At 45.6% G+C, this 23,838-nt stretch overlaps 1 protein-coding gene across 1 annotated transcript; it reads right to left on the bottom strand.

Annotated features, from left to right (window-relative positions):
- Nucleotides 1-1,385: 1,385 nt before the first annotated feature.
- LOC135532249 (zinc finger protein PLAGL2-like) lies at nt 1,386-11,199 on the bottom strand. The gene is given in 4 exon segments (XM_064959839.1): nt 1,386-5,867; nt 7,710-9,875; nt 9,878-10,631; nt 10,744-11,199. Coding segments are annotated over 3 exon segments (1,728 nt in total). The 5' UTR covers nt 11,028-11,199; the 3' UTR covers nt 1,386-5,867; nt 7,710-9,185.
- Between the last annotated feature and the right edge of the window lie 12,639 nt (nt 11,200-23,838).

Here is a 23,838-nt window from a genome sequence, read left to right as displayed (position 1 = left end):
TAATTAAACCTGAGGGGTATGGATCAGATTACACATGGTCCTCTTCTGTATGTTGTGGGTCTTGAGGGGTAGGGATCAGATTACACATGGTCCTCTTCTGTATGTTGTGGGTCTTGAGGGGTAGAGATCAGATTACACATTGTCCTCTTCTGTATGTTGTGGGTCTTGAGGGGTAGGGATCAGATTACACATTGTCCTCTTCTGTATGTTGTGGGTCTTGAGGGGTAGGGATCAGATTACACATTGTCCTCTTCTGTATGTTGTGGGTCTTGAGGGGTAGGGATCAGATTACACATTGTCCTCTTCTGTATGTTGTGGGTCTTGAGGGGTAGGGATCAGATTACACATTGTGCTCTTCTGTATGTTGTGGGTCTTGAGGGGTAGGGATCAGATTACACATTGTCCTCTTCTGTATGTTGTGGGTCTTGAGGGGTAGGGATCAGATTACACATTGTCCTCTTCTGTATGTTGTGGGTCTTGAGGGGTAGGGATCAGATTACACATTGTCCTCTTCTGTATGTTGTGGGTCTTGAGGGGTAGGGATCAGATTACACATTGTCCTCTTCTGTATGTTGTGGGTCTTGAAGGGTAGAGATCAGATTACACATTGTCCTCTTCTGTGTGTTGTGGGTCTTGAGGGGTAGAGATCAGATTACACATTGTCCTCTTCTGTATGTTGTGGGTCTTGAGGGGTAGGGATCAGATTACACATGGTCCTCTTCTGTGTGTTGTGGGTCTTGAGGGGTAGGGATCAGATTATACATTGTTCTCTTCTGTATGTTGTGGGTCTTGAGGAGTAGGGATCAGATTACACATTGTGGGATCACAGTACGCTACCCTCCTATACATTTTAACAACCTTGCCCAGCAAAAATCTTAAAAAGCATATTTGAATTTTTTTGTGTGTATAGCGCAGTCTGAAACCTGGAAGTGTATTTGTGAGTCTGTGTAGCTATAGGTTAGCTGCATCATCCTGTATGACATCATACTGTAATTACGGTTGTCCAATGGCCTGAGCTCAGCTCTAGCAACAAGACCCTTAGCAACGTCCAGTGTGTCAAATCATCTGTGGAGAGCAATGTGGTGTAGGGCTCGAGGAATGTTCAATGTCTTTTTCAACATGAGTCTGATGAGTCCATTTCCAATTTGTGTTCTTTTTTTTATTTCTTTTTTTACCTTTATTTAACCAGGCAAGTCAGTTAAGAACACATTCTTATTTTCAATGACGGCCTGGGAACAGTGGGTTAACTGCCTGTTCAGGGGCAGAACGACAGATTTGTACCTTGTCAGCTCGGGGGTTTGAACTCACAACCTTCCGGTTACTAGTCCAACACTCTAACCATCCTCCTTTCAAAAGACAAAAAGGAGTAAAACTTACAACCAAAGTATGAAACCGTGGGTTTGTATTTTAATAACATAACACACGACAGTTCAAAGATACAATGTACTGTACAATCAGTAAATATGTTTGTTGTTATGGCATCTCTTTGGATCAACCAATATACAAAATCTGGCACTTTGCAGCAACTGATTGCATGTGAGATATGAAACAAACAAAAAAGCTGTTTCTCTGAAGAATATTTTTTTATACAATTCTCCCTGTAGTTGATAAACTCCATGCTATATAAAATAGTGTAAGGATGACCTCCCCCCCCCAGAGGTGGCTGTAATAAAGTACTAAACATAAGGTAGATGTCGCTAAACAACATACACAAAGAGCTTGGAAGACATACATTAAGCTAAAAAAAATGATGTAAAACGACATGTGAATCTTGTCTTCACCAGACAGTACCCAGTTTCTCACTAAAAAGCAACAACAACAAAAGAAAGCATTAATGATATCCAAAAACCGCTTTTCTGACTTAAAAATGGATGAAAGAATTCCCTTAAATTGTGTGTTCTGCACCTACTAGTACAGAGGAAAGGTGAAGACAAATGCATCTCCAGTAGGCGCAGTCGAGGTAATGAACCAACAACAAGGCGCTGTAGGGAAAACATCCGCTTGGCACTCAGTCAAAGTTTAAGGTGAGACATTACTTCCACAACCTTTCCATTAACGATGCCCATGAACTAATTTGCTGGTTTGAATCATGGTGCAACACCACCGTCAGAGATAGGCCCCTTCAGGAGTGTCTCAGCAGAGGTTTAGCAGAGTCTCTCCAGAACAGGTGAGATGGATGAAATGATTATGGCATCCCGAGGAGACTGAAGACCCGCTGAAATACTCCTGAAATGGCCACTTCCCAAGGCGGTGCAAAACGTAGCATTTACCGCTGCCCACAACAACTACTTTACTTTTCTTCCGCTAATCAATTATTGGCATATCCATCTTCTTTGCTGTCATGTGTGGGGTGAGGTCTACTGTAAACTGTCATGTGTGGGGTGAGGTCTACTGTAAACTGTCATGTGTGGGGTGAGGTCTACTGTAAACTGTCATGTGTGGGGTGAGGTCTACTGTAAACTGTCACGTGTGGGGTGAGGTCTACTGTAAACTGGGACAGATGGAGACTTGCCTTCTCTGTAGCAAAAGCCCTGTCTTGGCACAGCCTGGCAGCAGTACAAGCCTTTTCCTGTCTAGAGACAACATGTATTCTGTAGCTACTAGGCAGCAGGACAGTCCTTTTCCTGTCTAGAGACAACATGTATTCTGTAGCTACTAGGCAGCAGTACAGTCCTTTTCCTGTCTAGAGACAACATGTAGCTACTAGGCAGCAGTACAGTCCTTTTCCTGTCTAGAGACAACATGTATTCTGTAGCTACTAGGCAGCAGTACAGTCCTTTTCCTGTCTAGAGACAACCTGTATTCTGTAGCTACTAGGCAGCAGTACAGTCCTTTTCCTGTCTAGAGACAACATGTATTGTGTAGCTACTAGGCAGCAGTACAGTCCTTTTCCTGTCTAGAGACAACATGTATTCTGTAGCTACTAGGCAGCAGTACAGTCCTTTTCCTGCCTATAGACAACATGTATTCTGTAGCTACTAGGCAGCAGTACAGTCCTTTTCCTGCCTAGAGACAACATGTATTCTGTAGCTACTAGGCAGCAGTACAGTCCTTTTCCTGTCTAGAGACAACATGTATTCTGTAGCTACTAGGCAGCAGGACAGTCCTTTTCCTGTCTAGAGACAACATGTATTGTGTAGCTACTAGGCAGCAGTACAGTCCTTTTCCTGTCTAGAGACAACCTGTAGCTACTAGGCAGCAGTACAGTCCTTTTCCTGTCTATAGACAACATGTATTCTGTAGCTACTAGGCAGCAGTACAGTCCTTTTCCTGTCTAGAGACAACATGTATTCTGTAGCTACTAGGCAGCAGTACAGTCCTTTTCCTGCCTAGAGACAACATGTATTCTGTAGCTACTAGGCAGCAGTACAGTCCTTTTCCTGCCTAGAGACAACATGTATTCTGTAGCTACTAGGCAGCAGTACAGTCCTTTTCCTGTCTAGAGACAACATGTATTCTGTAGCTACTAGGCAGCAGTACAAGCCTTTTCCTGTCTAGAGACAACATGTATTCTGTAGCTACTAGGCAGCAGTACAGTCCTTTTCCTGTCTAGAGACAACATGTATTCTGTAGCTACTAGGCAGCAGTACAGCCCTTTTCCTGTCTAGAGACAACATGTATTCTGTAGCTACTAGGCAGCAGTACAGTCCTTTTCCTGTCTAGAGACAACATGTATTCTGTAGCTACTAGGCAGCAGTACAGTCCTTTTCCTGCCTATAGACAACATGTATTCTGTAGCTACTAGGCAGCAGTACAGTCCTTTTCCTGCCTATAGACAACATGTATTCTGTAGCTACTAGGCAGCAGTACAGTCCTTTTCCTGTCTAGAGACAACATGTATTCTGTAGCTACTAGGCAGCAGTACAGTCCTTTTCCTGTCTAGAGACAACATGTAGCTACTAGGCAGCAGTACAGTCCTTTTCCTGTCTAGAGACAACATGTATTCTGTAGCTACTAGGCAGCAGTACAGTCATTTTCCTGTCTAGAGACAACATGTTTTCTGTAGCTACTAGGCAGCAGTACAGTCCTTTTCCGTCATTAGTTTGTATTATTTCACCTTTATTTATCATGCGTCAGACAGTTGTTATGGTTGCAAAATAAAAGTGCTTTAAAAACTGGGTTCCCCAGATAATGTGCTGTGAGATGGAACTATGTGGGGAAAAAACAGGACCTAGTCTTTTTGACCTCGAAGAAGAGGTCAATCTGGTAGTTTCTCTATTCCAGATTGTGGTGATGATGTGTCATGCTCACCATGCTCTCTGAAAGGCAATTAGATTACAAATTTGTTACAAATACTTGGTTGTAGAATATTTTGTTGTTGTTGTTGTTGTTGTTGTTGTTGTTGTGTTAATTATATACAATTTCAATAGAGAAGGCAACGCTGGTTACCCAACGGGCCTGAAAGGGGAGTGGGGGCACAAGAAGGTTTTAGTGAAATGTCTATTAAAAAAATACTGATTCTTTTTGGAGGAGAAAAATACACAAATATTGATGAAATCTACACAACAAACTAATGGCACATACATACACAGGATCAAATACAAAATTATAAACATAGGAACATATAAGCTGAAATTTTAAAAGAAAAAAAACTTCTTTTTTTTTAAAGATTGAAAGTGCTAGAAATTCAGATTAGCTCACAGAAACCCAGGGAGGACAAACTCAATGCCAATTGACATTTCTTTTTTTAATCAATAAATGCTCAATAAATGAATAAAAAGAAAATGCTAAATTTGAGTGCTTCAATTTTGTCTGGAATTGGATATAGCCATGGTCTTTCAAAATGTAAACTTGATGTACACAAAAAAAAATGTTTTAAGCATAGCTTTTAAACAATTATATAAATATTTATATTCAATTACCACTATAAGAAAGAGGCGAACCACATTTCTTCACGATCAATCATTAAATGTTCCTAATTTAGATAATTTCCCAGCCTATTGGAAGTGTCAACATGAACTTTGGGGATTCATACCTGAACATATTACTTCACAAGTATTGGTTGGTAGTGGCACTTTGTCACAACCAAACAAATGTTTCTTTTAAGTTGTATTTATTTTCACATATTTGTCAACTACTTTTATAGGTCAGTCTAATTAGCTGACTGACGAGGCAATAGTAGGCTCTGATCGGTTGGTCAATTTGAATAACAATTCTACCATTATTAAAATGAAATAATAAAATATTTATTTTAATGAGCAATTGTGCAAGATTTTGTTTCCTCTCCCCAGGTTTTGGGAAGGAAAAAAAAATCAAAAATAAAATGAGGTGATGTGTTGTGTTGTTTCAAGGTCCTGTTTTAACAAACAGAAAATAACATATCATATAACAACAACAAAAACGACTAAGAAATATCCTAGTCAGTCGTCCCATGCTTTGAATGTCAAAGAGCAGGCTGGTGACTTGTTTGTTCTGGATATTGTGTATTTCTTTAAGACCCTTTCCTCCTGAAACCAGGAAGCAGCTGAGTGAGGCGTACAGACAGGAAGGGAAACAGTTCAAATCTGTACCACTGTGCACGTTTACATCTTGCAATGTTGAAATGTTCTCTGTTCCCAGCAACTGGAGCTAAAAGCAGCAATTTGTTTTGTTTTCCTTATGTTATATAGTTGTAGTTTTTTTCTTTTCTTTATACTTGGCGTATACTTGAAACTACATGTTTACTCATAGTTGCGTATGGACTGGGATGAGTACTCAAACAGACAAAGTGAAGAGAGTTGAGAAACCAAGAGGATAATATATTAATACTGTTGATATCAGTCCTTGTACGCTCAAGATGCACTTTGACTTTCTTTTGACGAATGGACTTTATATACCCCACGTGCTGGATGTTCCAAAGCCCTCTCTCCATCTATCAATCATGACGTCTGTAGGAAAGTGAAACATATCATTCATTTGTTGGCCAAAGACAGGACATTATGCATATTCTCCATCATACAAATATCACGGCCGTGATACAGAGCACGTATTGTAGGTTTACAACTTTGGGCGCAAGTTTTCAACAGGCGAGAGTTTATGAAAAAGGCATCTTAAAAACAGACCTCTTAAATCAGGTTGTGTTTCAAACTGAGAAAAATAGACTGTCGACGTCAGTCACTTTTTTTCTTTTTTAAATCGTACGAGACGATCAAAGACGTCTATGTAAAATCCTACTGGATTATTGTGCCACTAACAGCCTACGAACTACACATTTGTCAAAGTCAACAATCCACGTCTTTGTTTGAGTAGTACATGAACAGATAAACGATCCGTCCAGAGGAGAAACGCTACAAGGACAAAGCTAAATACTTCATCCCATTTTTTTTATCAATAAAATGCCAGATACAGACACATGTAAACCTGCCACATTTAAAAACACTTTTGTTTTAATACGCCTAAATACACCTTACTGACATAAAAGCAATTCTAATGTTCATTTTTGACGAGATATTTAATACACTGCAAATAACATTCTTTTACACGTTTCTCGTAACTGTCGCCGTTGTTATTTCTGTTCTCTATTCACATATGTCAGGGTTATTATTACCATGTAGCTAACAGACTGGATATATATTTGTTTTCATAGAAATAAAAATCATTAATATATGAAAGGTGGGGAATGGATATGACATGTTGCAACCCTGGAGACGCGTTGGAAACCTATGCTGGAAGATTATTTATTTATTTACCTTTATTTTACTAGGCAAGTCAGTTAAGAACAAATTCTTATTTTCAATGATGGCCTAGGAACAGTGGGTTAACTGCCTGTTCAGGGGCAGAACGACAAATTTGTACCTTGTCAGCTCGGGATTTGAACTTGCAACCTTTCAGTTACTAGTCCAACGCTCTAACCACTAGGCTACCCTGCCGCCCCACAGTCGAAGGAATGAAAATCCTCATGAGTCAAATAATGACCTGTTTTCAAGAGCAGCTTTTATAGGAGGTGGTATATCCTCCACATGGGGTCATCCTCACTGGTCTGGCCCTGGTTGAGCAGGTCACGGTGGTCAGCCAAAAGATTCCTAAAGGTAAAGAGACTTCTGCTAAGAAGAAAAGTGCTGCTCTTGAGGAACAACACAAAACATGCATGACTTGGCATGTTTTCTACCGACTCAGCTATTTTCACATCTGCTTTTCATTAAATATGTGGGCACCAGTGGTCGCTGTGTTCGGTTATCAATGTTAAAATCAACTCTCTGTTTTCACTTATATTTTACTTTCTGCGCAACTGATGAGTCTGAACAGTCATTTTTTTTAAGAGCATTTTTTCAAGACAGATATTTTGTTGTGTGGTTGTAGCCTATATTAGAGGAGGGTAATGTCCGTGGGGCAGTATCACTTTAGTTCTTCACTAATCTCCCCCGATGATGATGACAGACAGGGGGTGTTTCTGGGTAGGTGATTCAGACTTTTACCCTCACGGGAGAGACAACCCAGCATGTTCAGTCACATTTTAAAAAGCAAGAAAATTATATTTCACCCACTTCAAAACTATACTTCTGGGTCACTAGGCTTCTGGGTAACAATATATATATATATATATATATATATATTTTTGTTTTTACAATTTTCTCTAAAATGAATATTTTTTTCTTAATATTCAGACTTTGTAAAGTACCAGGTCTTCAGGCCTGCAGATGCTGCCTCCTGACTACAGAGTAGAGGGAGGGAAGTGACGAGGGGGAATAGGCTAGTGGTAGAGGTTAAAGAACTCATTCACGGCAACTCACAGTTTTATACAGAGCCGTGGTCCCATGGAACTCCCTTCCATTTCCAGTTACTCAGCAAACAGAAGAATTACCTTTAAAAACAGATTAAACAGCATCTCATGGAACAGAGGGGACTGTGAGGTGACACACACACTAAGACACACACACTAACACAGACAGACACACACACACACACACACACACACACACACACACACACACACACACACACACACACACACACATTAACACTAACACTAACACAGACACATTAACACTAACACAGACACACTAACACAGACACACTCTAACACACAGACACACTAACACAGACACACTCTAAAACACAGACACACTAGCACACAGACACACTCTTAACACACAGACACACATTAACACTAACACAGACACACTCTAACACACAGACACACTAACACAGACACACTCTAAAACACAGACACACTAGCACACAGACACACTCTTAACACACAGACACACTAGCACACAGACACACATTAACACTAACACAGACACACTAACACACAGACACACTCTAACACACAGACACACTCTAACACACAGACACACTCTAACACAGACACACTCTAACACAGACACACTCTAAAACACAGACACACTCTAAAACACAGACACACTCTAAAACACACAGACACACTAGCACACAGACACACTAGCACACAGACACACATTAACACTAACACAGACACACAGACACACTCTAACACACAGACACACTCTAACACACAGACACACTCTAACACACAGACACACTCTAACACACAGACACACTCTAACACAGACACACTCTAACACACAGACACACTCTAACACACAGACACACTCTAACACACAGACACACTCTAACACACAGACACACTCTAACACAGACACACACTAACACAGACACACTCTAACACACAGACACTCTAACACACAGACACACTCTTAACACACAGACACACTAGCACACAGACACACTCTAAAACACAGACACACTAGCACACAGACACACTAGCACACAGACACACAGACTAACACAGACGCACTAAGAGACACACACACGCATTTGAGATGTATTGTTTGTACATCCCTGTATTTTAATTTGTGTGACTGTCCTTGTGTATCAGTGTTTTGTTACTTGTCGTGTTTTTTGTGGACCCCAGGAAGAGTAGCTGCTGATTCTACAAAAGCTAAATGGGGATCCAACTAAACAAACATCAACAAAGCGAGAGGGATTTAATCATCACAGCTAAAGAAAGGCCAAACAAAAGCTCCTTAGTTTGAAAGTTTCTCGTCTTTTCCTTTTTTTTCCAACAATGGGGGTTTAGTTTCCTCTGGAGCTCAATCAAAAGCTTTTGTGCACTTCAATTAAGGCTTCTAAGTGTTCAAGTGTTTTTATGTCCACCCTTGCAGCCAGGAGGCCCCTTGGCCCCTGGGAGTGAGGCAGTGAGCTGAGGATGATGGCCTGGGGGCCCCTCATTGGAAGGCCTGGTGAAAGCGAGGCAGGGTGGTCGTGCTGAGGCTGGAGCTAAACACTGGCGGGAGAGGGTGCAGGGGCCCTAGACCCAGGCCCCTGCTGGAGCCATGCTGCTCCTGAGGTTGAGGTTGCAAAGAGGTAAGAGGTGCAGCTGTGGCAGCGGTGTGGGGCTCAGTGCCCCGCAAGGATGATGAAGAGGAGGAAGAGGAGGAGGCAGCAGATGAGGTGTACCCCATGACTAGTCCTGCTGTGCTGATGGGGGCGTTGTAGGGCGGCAGGTTGAAAGGCAGGAAGCCCAGCAGGTGAGAGAAGTCCATGTTAGCAGTGCACAGAGACTCAGCGATGACAGCAGGGCTCTTAGACAGGAGGGGGTCACCACACAGCTCGTCTGTCAGGCCTGAGGGGTGCTCTAGTCCCTCCTTGGGGTGCGAGGCAGCAGCATGATGATGATCGCCTGAGTGGTGGCCCGGCAGCCCACTCTGCAGATCCATGAGAAAGCTCTCCATCTCCACTTTGAGGGGCTTGTCCAGCAGGTATGAGGTAGATCCCAGCTGGTATTTGGGCGGCGGCTGGACGTGATGTTGCTGCTGGTGCTGTTGGGGCTGCTGCAGGTGGGGCAGCGGGGGGGAGTTTTGGATGTGGTGGTGATGGTGGTGGTGGTGGTGGTGGTGGTGCGGGGATGGAGGGGGGGCTCCATGTGGCAGCCCATCCCCATGGCAGCGGACAGGGAGCCGGGTATCAGAGAGTGGTGGTGGCCCACCTCAGGGTTGGACATGGCCTGGAGGTGGTGGGGGTTGTACATGCCCATGGGGAAGGGGGTGCTGCTGGGGAACGTCTTGGCCAGCATGGGGTCTTTGTTGGAACCCATACTGCACATCATGGGGCTGAGCTCCTCTTTGACAGTGCAGGGGGAGGAGCCAGAGCCCAGCATGCCTTGCATGTCCAGAGGGTCAGTCTTTATCTTCAGCAGCTCCTGAGAGTGGCTCTTCTTCACATGCCGCGTCAGGTGGTCCTTCCTGCCGAAGCGCTGGGCGCAGTACTGACACAGGAAGTCCTTTCTGCCGGTGTGGACCACCATGTGGCGACGCACGTCCTTCCGTGTGTAGAAGCGGCGGTCACAGTGGTCACACGGATGCTTCTTCTCCTTGGCACCTCCGGAGGACTTGCCCGAGTGGCTCTTGAGATGCTCCATCAGGGCAGGGGTATTCTCGTAGCTCTGCAGGCACACCTTACAGGTGAGGTCCCCAGCCGTGGCTGAATGCATGGCCACATGACGCTTGTAGCCCAGCTTGGTGTTGTAGTGCTTGCCACAATCCTCACACTTGAAGGCCTCTTTGTTGGGGTCATGGGTCTGCAGGTGGTTCTTCAGGTGATCTTTGCGGTGAAACATTTTCTCGCAGAACGAGCACTGGTGAGTTTTCTGCGGAGAGTGTGTGGCCATATGCCTGGATAACGAAGAGAAAGAGAGAGGGAGAGAGAGAGTACAGTATGAGAAAAAAGTCAGTGAAAGTGTTTTAGAGGAACTGTTTAAAAACTCCTGGTGGAGTGATGTTTTACCTGAACAGTTTATATTTGGAGCTGAAGGCCTTAGGGCAGTGTGGCTGGGAACAGTGGAAGGGCTTCTCTCCCGTGTGACAGAAAGAGTGAAGCCGAAGCTTATCCTGCGAACCAAACCAAGTCCCACACACCAAACACTCGTTGCCGCTGGCTCGCTCTTCCCTCTCTCTCTCTGTCCGTGGCAGGGTAGTGTCGCTGTACAGCTCGGCAGCGGCTAGTCGTTCCTCGTCCTCCGGCGTCAGTGCTGTAACATGGCGTGGAGCCTCGGCGGCACCAGCTGCCATGGCAGCCCTAGGGTGCTGTTGCCATGAAATCCCGGCCGTGGCTTCCCTGCCTTCCAGGCTCTACGTGGGGAGTGGTGGAGTACAGTGTAGGGCGTGGCTCCAGTCAGGACCGGGTAGGGCTTAGGAGGGCTACGGTCTGGGCCTCAGATAGTGCTGCTGTTGTCAATGTCTGCTGAAAAAACAAAAGTATTTGTGTACTTGTTGTTGCACTATGATGTGAGAGTGCAACTGTGTACATTTTCAAATTCCCTCACTCACTCACTCACTCACTCACTCACTCACTCACTCACTCACTCCCAACAGCTATGGTTGGGGTGAGTAGGAAATGATTCAATCAGTGTCGCTGAAGATCTGCGATTAAATTTAAAGGCAATTTCCCATTGAGCAGACATATGCAGCATTTCCCACAGGGGACCAGTATGAAAATTAATATGAAAATGTATGAACTCTCTATTGTGAGTCGCTCTGGACAAGAACGACTGCTAAATGACTCAAATGTTTAAACATAAGAATGTAAAATGAATCCACCCCCAAATCTGAGCCTATGGACTGATTATTTTTCTGCTATGAAAATGGACAAACAGACTTGACTTGTGACTTGGACAGGGCAGAGTTCCAGTCCAAACACCCATTGGACACTAGGGGGCACTAAAGGACAATGTGGCATAGTGGGACACAAATGAAAGTGAGGAATAGGAATGTCTGAGACAGTTCATTCCCAGTCATTGAGTCATTCAGCCATCCCACTCCTCACAGTAGTCATCGATGTAAAAACGTCTTATCCACTGAACGTTAGCCATGTGTTACCGATGTTTAGCACATACATGTTGTGTGCTTGGCTTCATACATGTCCTCATCATGTTGTGTGACTTCCCCCCCCCAAAAAACGTGGATACACAAAGCAGGCATTGTGTGTGTGTGTGTTTGTGTGTTTGTGTGTATGTGTATGTGTGTGTGTATGTATGTGTGTGTGTGTATGTGTGTGTGTATGTATCTGTGTGTGTGTATGTGTGTGTGTATGTGTATGTGTGTGTGTATGTATATGTATATGTGTGTGTGTATGTATGTGTGTGTGTGTGTGTATATGTGTGTTTGTGTTTGTGTATGTGTGTGTGTGTATGTGTGTGTACATGCATGTACATGTTATAAAGCTGGATAAGGCTCACATAATCCTACAGAAAACGATGAATCCCACTCAGCCCCAGGGTATGGGGGGGTTACCATAAAATAACCGGTACCAGTCTATCTGCCTAAATTCATCAGATTCCTCTAATGTATAAATCCCTACCTTTTAAATAAGAACAACACTTGTCTAGTTTGGTCAGATTAAAATGAAAATCCAACCGTTTCAGAGTGATACTGTAACTACACGTCAGGATACAGTATCATTCCTGAGTGATATTTCATACAATAATAATAATATAATAATAATAACAATAACAATAATAACAATAATAACAATAATAATAATAATAACAATAACAATAATAATAACAATAATAACAATAATAATAATAACAATAATAATAATAATAACAATAATAATAATAATAATAATAACAACAATAATAATAATAATAACAATAATAATAATAATAATAACAATAACAATAACAATAATAATAATAATAATAACAATAATATAAGCCATTTAACAGACACTTTTATCCAAAGGCACTGACAGTCATGTCAAGCGTACATTTCATACACCTTCAAGTAACACTGTTGCACCGTGTCTTTAAGTCACCTCTGCTGTCACCTCCGACCCCTCTCCTCCCACACAGCTAAGTCACATGGTCAAGTCCAAGGTCACCCTGGTCTGGCTCCTACTAACCACACCTGTGCCCCCACACTTGATATACACACAGGAAACTGTTGAGAGTCAAAAAAACAGCAGCGTTGCAGTTCTTGACACAAACTGGTGCATCTGGCACCTACTACCATACCCTGTTCAAAGGCACTTAAATATTTTTTCTTGCTCATTCACCCTCTGAATGGCACACACACATAATCCATGTTTCGATTGTCACAAGGCCTAAAAAAAATGTTCTTTGGCCTGTCTCCTCCCCTTCATCTACCCTGATTGAAGTGGATTTAACAAGAGACATCAATAAGGGATCATAGCTTTCACCTGGATTCACCTGGTCAGTCTGTCATGTTCAGAATGTTTTGTACACTCTGTCTAAATAAGTGTGTGCATACACACACACACACACACACACACACACACACACACACACACACACACACACACACACACACACACACACACACACACACACACACAGGACACACGGCACACGACACACGACACACGACACACGACACACGACACAGACACTAACCCAGTTCCCACTACCCCATCTCTGTTGATAGGTGCAGTGTGATCTCTGGGATTCTCTGAGACAGAGAGGGTACAGGTCTGAATGGTATGAATTAATGAGAGACATCAGTACGTGTGTGTGTATATATATGTGGTTAAGAGTAGCTGACAGCTGTGTTGGGGAGCTCATTACACGGTGTACACTACACCTCACACCGTGACCCCTGACCCCTGACAGTTCTAGTCCTGCATCACACGGTGTACACTACACCTCACACCGTGACCCCTGACAGTTCTAGTCCTGCATCACACGGCGTCCACTACACCTCACACCGTGACCCCTGACCCCTGACAGTTCTAGTCCTGCATCACACGGTGTACACTACACCTCACACCGTGACCCCTGACCCCTGACAGTTCTAGTCCTGCATCACACGGCGTCCACTACACTTCTCACCGTGACCCCTGACAGTTCTAGTCCTGCATCACACGGTGTACACTACACCTCACACCGTGACCCCTGACAGTTCTAGTCCTGCATCACATGGCGTACACTACACCTCACATCGTGACCCCTGACCCCTGACAGTTCTAGTCCTGCATCACACGGTGTACACTACACCTCACACCCTGACCCCTGACAGTTCTAGTCCTGCATCACATGGCGTACACTACACCTCACACCATGACCCCTGACCCCTGCCAGTTCTAGTCCTGCATCACATGGAGTACACTACACCTCACACCATGACCCCTGACCCCTGCCAGTTCTAGTCTTGCATCACATGGAGTACACTACACCTCACACCGTGACCCCTGACAGCTCTAGTCCTGCATCACACGGAGTACACTACACCTACAACCGTGACCCCTGACCCCTGCCTCGCCGGTCCAAGGCATCACATCCAATAACTAACGCTTCCTACATAAAAACACCTAGCATCTACACCAGGACTCAACAACAAGACTTGTTTCTGCTATGTCATGTAATCATTTCAGGACGAATAACACACCAACAACAACACACAACTGAGCTCCACATAAGATCTCTTCATCAGCCCCGTAATATATAGTGGTGACCAACACCTCCATCAATCCCTACCTAGAACTATCTCACCATCTAACATAATGACCTCCTAAAATCCCCATACTCTCTCCATCTCTGCCGTGACTAAGCTACACCTCTTCATTCCATTACATGTCCCATTGTAAAAACCTGCCCACACATCACTACAGTCGTTTTCTGTCATTTATCAACCACTAACAGCTTCATACTCTGTGTGGCCCTTCTGCTCTTTGATATGTGTATACACGCTATGTTCCTCTGATGATTTAAATGTCCTTTACTTTGTTCTTTATTTGTCTTTGTTAGTTTCCCCTGACCCATCAGGCTCCGCCCCTTGCCCTCCCCTGCAGGGACCACAGTATGTGTGGTAGTCAGGAGGGTAGTCAGGGAGGTAGTGGAGAGGGTAGTCGGCGAGGAAGTCAGGAGGGTAGTCAGGGAGGTAGTCAGGGAGGTAGTCAGGGAGGTAGTCAGGGAGGTAGTCAGTAGGAAGTCAAGGGGGAAGTCAAGGGGGAAGTCAAGGGGGTAGTCAGGGAGGTAGTCGGGAGGGTCGTCGGAGGGTAGTCAGGGAGGGAGTCAGGAGAGTAGTCGGAGGGTAGTCAGGGAGGGAGTCAGGAGAGTAGTCAGGGAGGTAGTCGGGAGGGTCGTCGGGAGGGTAGTCGGAGGGTAGTCGGAGGGTAGTCGGAGGGAGTCAGGAGAGTAGTCAGGGAGGGTAGTCGGAGGGTAGTCAGGGAGGGAGTCAGGAGAGTAGTCAGGGAGGTAGTCGGGAGGGTCGTCGGGAGGGTAGTCGGAGGGTAGTCAGGGAGGGAGTCAGGAGAGTAGTCAGGGAGGTAGTCGGGAGGGTAGTCGGGGAGGGAGTCAGGAGGTAGTTAGGAGAGTAGTCAGGGAGGTAGTCGGGAGGGGAGTCGGGTGGGGAGTCAGGAGGTAGGAGAGTAGTCAGGGAGGTAGTCGGGTGGGGAGTCGGGTGGGGAGTCAGGAGGTAGTTAGGAGAGTAGTCAGGGAGGGAGTCGGGAGGTAGTCAGGGAGGTAGTCAGGGAGGTAGTCAGGGAGGTAGTCAGGGAGGTAGTCAGGGAGGTAGTCAGGAGAGCAGTCGGGAGAGCAGTCTGGAGGGTAGTCAGGAGAGCAGTCGGGAGGGTAGTCGGGAGGGTAGTCAGGATAGCCATAGCAAAGCCCCGCACGCAATGCTATCCCACTGGGCGCACACTGGTTGAATCATGCATTGTTTCCAGGACGTAATTTCAGGATTAAATTACGATGAAGCAACGATGAATTGACGTCTGGAGGATGGAAATGGTAGCCTTTGCCCAAACGGTACTGTATATTCACTGTGAATGTCTATAAATAATAAACCTATGCACAATGATTTCATCATGTGGTAGCATTGTAAAGCATTGTCTACCCAGGACAGAGAAAAGCATTGTCTACCCAGGACAGAGAAAAGCATTGTCTACCCCAGGACAGAGAAAAGCATTGTCTACCCAGGACAGAGTAGAGCATTGTCTACCCAGGACAGAGTAGAGCATTGTCTACCCAGGACAGAGTAAAGTATTGTCTACCCAGGACAGAGTAAAGTATTGTCTACCCAGGACAGAGAAAAGCATTGTCTACCCCAGGACAGAGAAAAGCATTGTCTACCCAGGACAGAGAAAAGCATTGTCTACCCCAGGACAGAGAAAAGCATTGTCTACCCAGGACAGAGAAAAGCATTGTCTACCCCAGGACAGAGAAAAGCATTGTCTACCCCAGGACAGAGAAAAGCATTGTCTACCCAGGACAGAGAAAAGCATTGTCTACCCAGGACAGAGAAAAGCATTGTCTACCCCAGGACAGAGAAAAGCATTGTCTACCCAGGACAGAGAAAAGCAGTCTACCCAGGACAGAGTAAAGTATTGTCTACCCCAGGACAGAGAAAAGCATTGTCTACCCGGGACAGAGAAAAGCATTGTCTACCCCAGGACAGAGTAAAGTATTGTCTACCCAGGACAGAGAAAAGCAGTCTACCCAGGACAGAGTAAAGCATTGTCTACCCAGGACAGAGAAAAGCATTGTCTACCCAGGGACAGAGTAGAGCATTGTCTACCCAGGACAGAGAAAAGCATTGTCTACCCAGGACAGAGAAAAGCATTGTCTACCCCAGGACAGAGTAAAGTATTGTCTACCCCAGGACAGAGTAAAGTATTGTCTACCCAGGACAGAGTAAAGTATTGTCTACCCAGGACAGAGAAAAGCAGTCTACCCAGGACAGAGTAAAGTATTGTCTACCCAGGACAGAGAAAAGCATTGTCTACCCAGGGACAGAGTAGAGCATTGTCTACCCAGGACAGAGAAAAGCATTGTCTACCCAGGACAGAGAAAAGCATTGTCTACCCCAGGACAGAGAAAAGCATTGTCTACCCAGGACAGAGAAAAGCATTGTTTGTCCAGGACAGAGAAAAGCATTGTTTGTCCAGGACAGAGAAAAGCATTGTTTGTCCAGGACAGAGAAAAGCATTGTTTGTCCAGGACAGAGAAAAGCATTGTCTACCCAGGGACAGAGTAGAGCATTGTCTACCCAGGACAGAGTAATCTACTGTCCACACTAACAATTGTCAGTGCTGAGTGTTTCCATGCATTGCAGACAAAAATAGAATATACTGAGATAGCAAATCAACATCCAGGAAGAGTATCGCATCACAGGTCCATCAAACATGGACAGCAGGATGTTGTTTAACAAGACTACCATGCATAAAAAGGTTTCTCTATGAGAAAACCCTTCCACATGCAACTGTCTAGTCTAAAACCTAGAACCTAGTCTAGCTGTCTAGTCTAAAACCTAGAACCTAGTCTAACTGTAGTCTAAAACCTAGAACCTAGTCTGTCTAGTCTAAAACCTAGAACCTAGTCTAACTGTCTAGTCTAAAACCTAGAACCTAGTCTAACTGTCTAGTCTAAAACCTAGAACCTAGTCTGTCTAGTCTAAAACCTAGAACCTAGTCTAACTGTAGTCTAAAACCTAGAACCTAGTCGAACTGTAGTCTAAAACCTAGAACCTAGTCGAACTGTAGTCTAAAACCTAGAACCTAGTCGACCTGTAGTCTAAAACCTAGAACCTAGTCTAACTAATCTAAAACCTGGAACAGAAATTCCCTCTACTTTCCAACTGTCTTTGGTTTTGTCCAAGATGAAAGAGCTTCCACATTCCTTTCCTTTGGGGTCAGGGGTCATCTCGTACACTTCTCTCTGGCTCCTGCATGTGGAGTTGTTTTAACCCTTTCACAGTCGCACCGCTGAAACGAGGGGCGCTCGGCAGAAGGTAGGCACAGAGTAGTCAGGGCAGTGAGAGCTGTGAGAGCAGAGGGCCTGAGGCTCCAGAACCTGTTCAACTAAACCACTGAGATAAATATAGAATATAGAAACTGAGTTCAGCTTCCTGAGTTTAGGTGACAACAGCCACACTCACCAGGGGAGAGGAGGGGCAAAACACAGATTACACAAATATTGTGACAAATATACATAAATACACAAACTCTCATATGTCTCGCTGGTTATATCCGTGTCACCCTGTGTGAATATTTTGGTAGTGTAACCTCGTTTTGATTTATCTGAGAATATTATGATAGTTCATGCCAGTGTAGCATGTCTGACTAGTTTGAAAGTACAAGAAGATGTGTGAGAAAGGGAGTTTCCAGAGAGAATTGGACAGATCAATGCTATCGAGATATTGTAAGAGAGGGTGTGGAGGAGAGCTTCTGCAAGTGAGTGAGTGAAAGATAGGGAATGAGAGAGAGAGAGAGAGAGAGACGGTGAGCGAAGGACTGAGAAACTGAGTGAGGGACTGAGAGGAAGGACGAATAGAAACACAGAGAGACTGCAGGGAGGGAGGGAGGGACTTGCAACAGTGGAATTTGCCTTTAGCAATAGTGTAGTGACTCCACAGTGGAGGTTGGCAAGTCATGCTTTACCAACCACATCGACAAAAGAGTGACAGGGGAGGAAGTGGAGACACTCCTACAGGCAGGACCAGATAGGAGAGTAGAAAGGAGAGTGAGGAGGGAGGTGTTCCGTTGAATGGCATAGCTCCTTGCATGGCGAACTGCTCAGAGAGGACTATGTATGGTGACCGACAACAACGATCAACGCAGTGATCAAAAAGTTCTGAAAGTGGGCTTTTATGAGGCTACAGTCAAGTTCTCTCTCTGGACAAGTCAACCCCTCTGTTGTCTCTCTCTCCCTCCTTTCCTCTCTCTCTGGACAAGTCAACCCCTCTGTCTCTCTCTCCCTCCTTTCCTCTCTCTCTGGACAAGTCAACCCCTCTGTTGTCTCTCTCTCCCTCCTTTCTCTCTCTCTGGACAAGTCAACCCCTCTGTCTCTCTCTCCCTCCTTTCCTCTCTCTCTGGACAAGTCAACCCCTCTGTTGTCTCTCTCTCCCTCCTTTACTCTCTCTCTGGACAAGTCAACCCCTCTGTTGTCTCTCTCCCTCAGTAAAGTTCTCTCTCTGGACAAGTCAACCCCTCTGTTGTCTCTCTCTCCCTCCTTTACTCTCTCTCTGGACAAGTCAACCCCTCTGTTGTCTCTCTCTCCCTCCTTTCCTCTCTCCCGCAGTAAAGTTACATTACATTACATTTAAGTCATTTGGCAGACGCTCTTATCCAGAGCGACTTACAAATTGGTGAATTCACCTTATGACATCCAGTGGAACAGCCAAAGTTCTCTCTCTGAACAAGTCAACCCCTCTGTTGTCTCTCCCTCCCTCCTTTCCTCTCTCCCACCATTCACATAAATGGGCAGGTTTCGGTTCCTCTAATGGTTATTGGCTATGACAGCCTGGTCTTATAGACAAGACGTAACATAGTATACGTAAATGTGTTATTTCACCTTTTTTTTATATCTTCTTTTTTTTACTTCAGTTGATTTTAGCACTTTCTTGTTTTAAACTGCATTGTTGGTTTAAGGGCTTGTAAGTTTGCATTTCACTGTAAGGTCTACCTGCACCTGTTGTACTCGGCGCATGTGACAAAGAACATTTTATTTGATTTTACTTTAAATTCGGGACACTCAAATTAGTGTATGTTACTTTTGGTATGGTCACATAAGACAGAAGACAGAAACTAAAGTAAGGTGGTTGGTTGGGGTGGCTGGGTAGGCATATAACCCAAACATCTAGCAACCCAAAGGTTGTGTGTTCGAATCTCATCCTTCCACTGACCTTAACTCCTTACCTGAACCCTTAACCCCAACCTACTTAACGTTAGCATTAGCCACCTACATAACGTTAGCCACCTAGCCAACGTTAGCATTAGCCACCTACCTAACGTTAGCCACAACAAATACAAAATGGATGATGGACATACACAAATGAATACATACCACATTAAACGTAAATCCAGGACACCCCAATTAGTACGATATTTTACGTTTGGTATGGTACGTCTACCCCTGAGTCCAGGTTGGTTTTGACCTCCTGGTGTGGAGGATTTTGTAGAGTTGGTGGCGGTGGGGAGAGGGGACAGAAGAGGAACCCCTCCCTGGCACGCCTGAAGAAGACTCTGTGCCAAACCCGCACATTCCCGGCAGTTGGAGCCAGTAGGCCTGGACAGGCAGCAAGCAGTGGGTTCGGGATGTGGCCAAACAACTCTGCGCTCTGCCCGGGCTAAAGATAGCCCTGTGGTTGTGGGGACTCATCTGACAGTTACAGAGGAACACCTTCATGAGGGCTCTGTCTCTCTCTCCTCGGTTCACTTTTCACTGTTGGATCTTCCAAGTCAGTTTTGTCTTTCTTTTTTTGTTGTTGACTTTTGTAAATCGAGCACAGATGAGTGATTGAAACCCAGGGGAAGTATTTATTTTTTCGCACTAAAACAGCCTTTTCATCTGTCAGCCAACAATAAAAAAATAATTGACAAATCTGTGGTAACCAAGGAGATTTGCAACAGGTACACTCCATCTCTGGTGACTTTCTGTGTTGTATCTACTACTCTGTGTGTGTCTATGGATACATCCTGCAACAGTAATGATAGCGGGAGGTCAACTGGGTTTTTGGGTGAAGTCTGAGTTCATGCTGCTTTCTTTACTCAGTTCTGTTACACCACATACCCTGCAGAGACTGTTGTGTGAGGGGCGCTGTTGTGTATGGGGCGCTGTTGTGTATGGGGCACTGTTGTGTATGGGGCGCTGTTGTGTATGGTGCACTGTTGTGTGAGGGGCGCTGTTGTGTATGGTGCACTGTTGTGTATGGTGCACTGTTGTGTGAGGGGCGCTGTTGTGTATGGTGCACTGTTGTGTATGGTGCACTGTTGTGTATGGTGCACTGTTGTGTATGGTGCACTGTTGTGTGAGGGGCGCTGTTGTGTATGGTGCACTGTTGTGTATGGTGCACTGTTGTGTATGGTGCACTGTTGTGTGAGGGGCCCTGTTGTGTTTGGTGCACTGTTGTGTATGGTGCACTGTTGTGTATGGTGCACTGTTGTGTGAGGGGCGCTGTTGTGTATGGTGCACTGTTGTGTATGGTGCACTGTTGTGTATGGTGCACTGTTGTGTGAGGGGCGCTGTTGTGTGAGGGGCGCTGTTGTGTATGGGGCGCTGTTGTGTGAGGGGCACTGTTGTGTATGGTGCACTGTTGTGTGAGGGGCGCTGTTGTGTGAGGGGCGCTGTTGTGTATGGTGCACTGTTGTGTGAGGGGCGCTGTTGTGTATGGTGCACTGTTGTGTGAGGGGCGCTGTTGTGTATGGGGCGCTGTTGTGTGAGGGGCGCTGTTGTGTGAGGGGCGCTGTTGTGTGAGGGGCGCTGTTGTGTATGGGGCGCTGTTGTGTGTGGGGCGCTGTTGTGTATGGGGCACTGTTGTGTATGGTGCACTGTTGTGTATGGGGCGCTGTTGTGTGAGGGGCGCTGTTGTGTGAGGGGCGCTGTTGTGCGAGGGGCGCTGTTGTGTGAGGGGCGCTGTTGTGTATGGGGCGCTGTTGTGTATGGGGCACTGTTGTGTGAGGGCGCTGTTGTGTATGGGGCGCTGTTGTGTATGGGGCGCTGTTGTGTATGGGGCACTGTTGTGTGAGGGGCGCTGTTGTGTATGGGGGCGCTGTTGTGTATGGGGCGCTGTTGTGTATGGGGCGCTGTTGTGTGAGGGGCGCTGTTGTGTATGGGGCGCTGTTGTGTGAGGGGCGCTGTTGTGTGAGGGGCGCTGTTGTGTATGGGGCGCTGTTGTGTATGGTGCACTGTTGTGTATGGGGCACTGTTGTGTGAGGGGCGCTGTTGTGTATGGGGCGCTGTTGTGTATGGGGCGCTGTTGTGTGAGGGGCGCTGTTGTGTATGGTGCACTGTTGTGTGAGGGGCACTGTTGTGTGAGGGGCGCTGTTGTGTATGGTGCACTGTTGTGTGAGGGGCACTGTTGTGTGAGGGGCGCTGTTGTGTATGGTGCACTGTTGTGTGAGGGGCACTGTTGTGTGAGGGGCAGATGCATTTGAGGGGCACCTCCCGAAATAAACAGTCTAGATTACAGTACATTATGCATGGGGAGCGATTGGGAGGAGCACCACCCACTACTCACCAACCCATGACACTGTACCTTAACCTTACTGTCTTTCTGTCTTATACACTTGTGTGTATAAGACAGTAGTTTTGGAATTGTTAGTTAGATTACTTGTTGGTTATTACTGCATTGTCGGAACTAGAAGCACAAGCATTTCGCTACACTCGCATTAACATCTGCTAACCATGTGTATGTGACAAATAAAATTAGATTTTTTGATTTGAAACAGTACTGTAACCTCTGTCTTCTTCATGTGTAGTCCCACACTCTGTCACTAACCTGACAGCAATTCTCCTTGATCAAACGCCTTTAACACACCCTATATTCATTCCATGCATTACAACAAGTGGAGAAAGGATATGCACTTGGAGTATATACACAACCCTCCTGTGTTCACGCTCTGATTGAGACTCTAAAACGAGGCTCTTTCATAGAGCTATCTATCAGAGAAATACACTAAACACACACCTAATAACTATTCTATTGAAGCCACACAATGGACTTTATGACTGATTCTCTCAAACAACAACACTCTCAATGTGCTGTATAGTCTGCTGAGAACTCTCAATGTGCTGTATAGTCTATTGAGAACTCTCAATGTGCTGTATAGCCCACTGAGAACTCTCAATGTGCTGTATAGTCTATTGAGAACTCTCAATGTGCTGTATAGTCTATTGAGAACTCTCAATGTGCTGTATAGTCTATTGAGAACTCTCAATGTGCTGTAGTCTATTCAGAATGCACTGGGTAGAGACATCTGGACGACACAAGGCATCCTCTTAACGATGGCACGGGATGAAACAGGACTAATTAGAAAATGAACAGGCTCTACAAACAAAGACAAATTAAACAGGGCTTCCCTCCATCCCACCCAGAACTAGCACTCATCTGTGGGGAACAATAGTGAAGGAAGAGGAGGAGGAGGGGAGGGGAGAGTGTGGAGAGGAAGAGGGAAGGGGGGAGTGTGGAGAGGAAGAGGGAAGGGGAGAGTGTGGAGAGGAAGAGGGAAGGGGAGAGTGTGGAGAGGAAGAGGGGGAGAGGGAAGGGGGAGAGTGTGGAGAGGAAGAGGGGGAGAGGGAAGGGGAGAGTGTGGAGAGGAAGAGGGAGGAGAGGGAAGGGGAGAGTGTGGAGAGGAAGAGGGAAGGGGAGAGTGTGGAGAGGAAGAGGGAAGGGGAGAGTGTGGAGAGAGAGAGGGAAGGGGAGAGTGTGGAGAGGGAGAGGGAAGGGGAGAGTGTGGAGAGGAAGAGGGAAGGGGAGAGTGTGGAGAGGAAGAGGGAAGGGGAGAGTGTGGAGAGGAAGAGGGGGGAGAGGGAAGGGGAGAGTGTGGCGAGGAAGAGGGAGGGTGAGTGTGGAGAGGAAGAGGGAGGGAGAGTGTGGAGAGGAAGAGGGAGGGAGAGTGTGGAGAGGAAGAGGGAGGGAGAGTGTGGAGAGGAAGAGGGGGGAGGGAAGGGGAGAGTGTGGAGAGGAAGAGGGAGGGAGAGAGTGTGGAGAGGAAGAGGGAGAGTGTGGAGAGGAGGAGGGAAGAGGGAGGGAGAGGGGAGAGTGTGAAGAGGAAGAGGAGGGGAAGAGGAAGAGGGTGGGTCTGCCTCTGCTCAGTGTCTCTCTACCAACCTCCAGCAGTGCGATCAGTCACACCAACAGAAAAGAGGGATGTTTGGGGGTACATACCTGCCTGTATCTCAATCGTACTCTGTCATGAAGACACGGAAAATTTGTTTAGCTTTTTATTCAATATTCATTGTTTGACCCAAATTATGTGACACTTTCCAACACTTCATCAAATTGTGTTTAACAATCAACTATTTGCAAGAAGTTGACCATATGTTTTGAGGAACTATCCAAATGTAGAGATTGAACAGTGTGTGTACTTGTTTTCCTACCTTATCATGACCCTAACAAGCATTTCACTACACTCCCATTAACA

Source organism: Oncorhynchus masou, unplaced genomic scaffold (assembly GCF_036934945.1).
Source record: "Oncorhynchus masou masou isolate Uvic2021 unplaced genomic scaffold, UVic_Omas_1.1 unplaced_scaffold_1787, whole genome shotgun sequence".
In the NCBI taxonomy this organism is placed as follows: domain Eukaryota; kingdom Metazoa; phylum Chordata; class Actinopteri; order Salmoniformes; family Salmonidae; genus Oncorhynchus; species Oncorhynchus masou.
This window is presented reverse-complemented; position numbering and strand designations above follow the sequence as displayed.